General features: G+C 57.8%; 1 protein-coding gene across 1 annotated transcript; it reads right to left on the reverse strand.

The window, feature by feature from the left end:
- Window positions 1–241: 241 nt before the first annotated feature.
- LOC127335134 (formin-like protein 2) lies at window positions 242–3,484 on the reverse strand. Its single transcript, XM_051361724.2, has 4 exons — window positions 1,842–3,484; window positions 1,573–1,763; window positions 1,260–1,495; window positions 242–1,169 (listed from the first exon to the last, which is right to left on the reverse strand). The coding sequence occupies exons 1-4, from the start codon at window positions 3,260–3,262 to the stop codon at window positions 507–509; spliced, it is 2,511 nt and encodes an 836-aa protein (XP_051217684.1). The 5' UTR covers window positions 3,263–3,484; the 3' UTR covers window positions 242–506.
- Window positions 3,485–3,740: the final 256 nt, after the last annotated feature.

The following is a 3,740-nucleotide window of genomic DNA, read 5'->3' on the forward strand; positions in this document are numbered from 1 at the left end:
AAGTTCAAATAGCAATTCTGACTGAAGATCACCGTGCTTAAGATCGATGTGCTGTGCTGCTTATTCTGGTTTTACCGAGAGATTCGATCCCACCACTAGACCTGATTTCGCAACCTCTTTGCTTAGTAGCAAATTATTCCTTGTGGGGTGAAAGAGCACGAGGCAGACATAGTAGCAGAGGAAAACAAAACAGGATTCTGAGCATTGGGGCGTGGGGCTCTGAAACTCTGCAGGTGGCACAAACGGATTCAAAATTTCAAATTCAACAGGAAAAAGATAAGAGTAAGGAGACAGAAGAGGAATAAACAAGGTAACAAACAGAACACCAACTTGTTTGTTTCAAACAGACATCACGTGGCGGCTGTTTCATCCTAGATATGATGAACTCATCAACTGTACATCTCGTCATCATTCAGTAATCTAGTCTAACGAACAAAAACTACAGAACTATGTAGTAGTGTAATGGATTATGTTTAATCTTGAGAGATGATCAAGAATCGGCAGCATCATGCGTTGCTTGGAACAGGATTCCAAGCATGGAAGCTCTTGACTCCCCTCACCTCCTTGCACACCCTCTCCAGCATCCCCAAGAAGTCCCTGACGATAACGAAGATCCTGAGCGGGCTGGCCTCGTCGACCTTGCCGACGTCGCCGTGGTAGTACTCGGTGATGTCCCTGACGTGGCCCAGCACCCGTCGCTCGCCGTCCTCCAGCTCCCGGATCACCTCGTCGGCGTGGCTGACGAAAGGCGCCATGTAGGAGACGAAGCACCCATTCCGTTCGTCGCCGGAGAGGTCACTCCCCACCAGCTCCTTGATACGGGACAGGCCCTGAGATAGATTGGAGACTGACGTGGTGAGCACGTCCAGGTCCACGGTGGCCGTCTTCTTGACGTTGGCGAGCTCGGCGGCGAGGCCGGTGGCGATGTCCGTACCCTCGGCAGCGCGCGTGGGCGACTTCTGTGACCGGGTCATCTCCTGGACCACGAAGTGCAGCAGCGTGGTCTTCCCGTCCGTGCCCTTGACGTCGGCTAGCTTGAGCAGCGTGTCGAGCTTGAACGCCATGGCGCCGCCCCGCGCCGTCCCGACGTTCATCCGGTTCCCTGTCTTGAGCACGGCCTCTAGAAGCTTCATGAACAGCTTGCTCGACATCAGCTCCCTGCACCCGTCCTTTTAGACAGAAAACGCAAAATGTCATGTGCAATCTTGGAATTGAACCGCACTAATTACGAGTAGATTGTGCACACTCGCCCTGCTCACCTCGAGCATTGCGAACGATTTCCTGATGTGTCCGACTTCGTCGGCGAAGGTCTCCCGGTACAGCATCGCTTCCACTCGCACGAACGCGCACGGTATGGTGAGCACCAGTTTAACGAGCCTCTCTGCCGGGACCAGGCCCTCGACGTCCCCGTCGTAGGCGGCGAGCTTTTCGACCTCCTCCTTCGTGGGCGCCATCTTGATGAGGGCCTCCAACTGCTGCACCGACAGGCCGCTCCCTGCATCAACAGTCCAAGAAAATTTCAGCAAACATTCGTACAAACGTGTTGGTTCGTGCTCTGTTTAGTTCAGTTACCGTGCAGCAGCGCGGCGTAGATTTGCTCGGCGGTGGCGTTCAGGGCCTTCATCAGGATGGTGATGTTCTGCAGCCTCTTGGGGTCCAGGACATGGTGTCCCAGCGAGGGGCTCCGGCTCTGTGCCTCCTCGTGCTTCGCCGAGAGCCTCGAGTTGTACAGGAACAGTGACTCGATCATCTGCTCGTCCAATCTGCCAAAGAAAATGGATGTCACACGTTGCAACTGAAATTCACAGGGGAGTAGTGCGTGAAATTGATTTGTGGCTTACTCGAACGAGCTTGATCGGATTCTGTCCCACACCATCCGGCGGTTGGGCGCGGCGCGCACCTTGTCCCAGTGCAGCGGCTTCAGCTTAGGCAGCGCGGTGCCATTCTTCCCGACAGGCGCACTCAGCCTGGACATACCTGGCGGCGCGGGCGGCGGCGGGCCACCGTTTCTCCGAAAATTCTGTTCTTTCAGTATCAGCAGGGGCGGCGGCGGCGGAGGTGGTGGTACAACGCCCGGACCACAAGCTGGCTGCAGCAAAGGGGGTGGCGGTGGTGGCGGAGGTGGTGGTACGACGCCCGGACCACAAGCTGGCTGCAGCAACGGAGGTGGAGGTGGTGGCGGTGGAGGAGGAGGTGGTGGTGGCGCTGTCTTGCCACTTGAAGCGTCCGAGCGCACGGTTCCTGCCTCTGCTTTTGCCTCCTTTGATTGGTGCGTGCTGCTGCTCTGCACTTCTGGAAACTTCAGGGAACCGCCAACGAATAGCCGTGCCGTCGACTCCGACGAGCTGGGGGAGTGGGCACGGCGCACTCGGTCCCGATTGCTCGGCGTACCCGGCGTGCGGGGGCACTGCGGCGAGTAAGCATTTGCGACCTTATTCTTGTCCGCGGGCGTCACAGGGGCAGAGCTCCGCCGTCTTGACCGGGAGGAGGGCGACGGCGACACGCCGGTTGGCAACTTCGCGTCCGGGAGCTCGGAGTAGGCGAAGTGCGATGACTGGAAGCAGCAGGACGAGTGGACCGACCCGCCGCCGTCATCGTCGTCCGAGCAAGCGGCACCGTCCTTTTCATTTTCTTCACGCTTCGGCTCGTCTTCTTTCGGTGCGGCAGTCTCCGGCGCCTTCCCGTCATCGTGCCCGGGCTCGACGTACGGCTTGACGGCGTCCAGGTAGAACAGGTTCGGGCCAGGGTCGAAGCTCACCTTGTTAGTGGCGCCGTTCTGGTCAGCCCCGTCGCGTCTCCTCTGGACCTTCCTGCACGTCAGGAACACCACGAGGCCGACAAGGAGCACCACCACCGCGCCGGACAGCGCCGCGGCGGCCGCGACGACGACTAGCTGCATGCTTTTCTTGCCTCCGTGTGCAACAGCTCCCCCGTCGCGCGGGCTCTGCCCCGTGCCGTTTCCTCTCTTGTGGTTGTGGGTGACTTTACCGGGAACCGGGTCCGGGAGCCGCGCGTCCTTGTGGAGCAGCGGCAAGTGAGCACGACCCCTGGCCGGTGCAGGTGCCGGAGTCGGGGCGACGCCATGGCCGTGACGATGCTTCGGCAATGGCCTCGGACCAAGAGTGTTGAGGCCAAGCAGCAATCTGACGTTGGCAACGCCATCTTCAGCCTCTGCACTCGTCTCGCCGTTGCCACAAACGGAGAAGAGAAGCACGGTGAATGGCACGATCAAGAGGAGGCGGCGTCTCGAGAGACCTGGCATGGTTGCAGCCTTGCAGGCATCAAGCCATTTCAAGAGCTCCGAGGAAGGAGGAAAGGTTTCTCTGAAAAACTGGAAATGCTGTGAGATCTACGGAATGGTACCGGCTGGCAAAGCACAGGCACGAACGTAGGTACGCCGGCAGCCAAGGCAAGGTAGGTGTCGATACTACTTCGAGGAACCCCCGAGCAATGGCAGGTGCCTGCAGCAGTGCGGTGACGATGATGTTGCTGCATGCACCCGTGTCTACTCTTTGGGCAGAAGAATCGGCTAAGATAGGCGTCAATGGCAATCGAGTTTGAACTTTGAACCGGATAGCATGTGCAGTCAGATTCAAACTTACAGTAAAAACAGTTAGGCACAGAAATTCAAATCGTTCTTTATTGCTTCATCTCGTCGTTCATTTTGCTCTCGTTCGCCTGTCCTTGTGCAAGTTCGCTGCACCTGTACACGTGCTCCGCAGACTTGTTTTTTACCGCAA

Source organism: Lolium perenne, chromosome 2, assembly GCF_019359855.2.
Source record: "Lolium perenne isolate Kyuss_39 chromosome 2, Kyuss_2.0, whole genome shotgun sequence".
In the NCBI taxonomy this organism is placed as follows: Eukaryota; Viridiplantae; Streptophyta; class Magnoliopsida; order Poales; family Poaceae; genus Lolium; species Lolium perenne.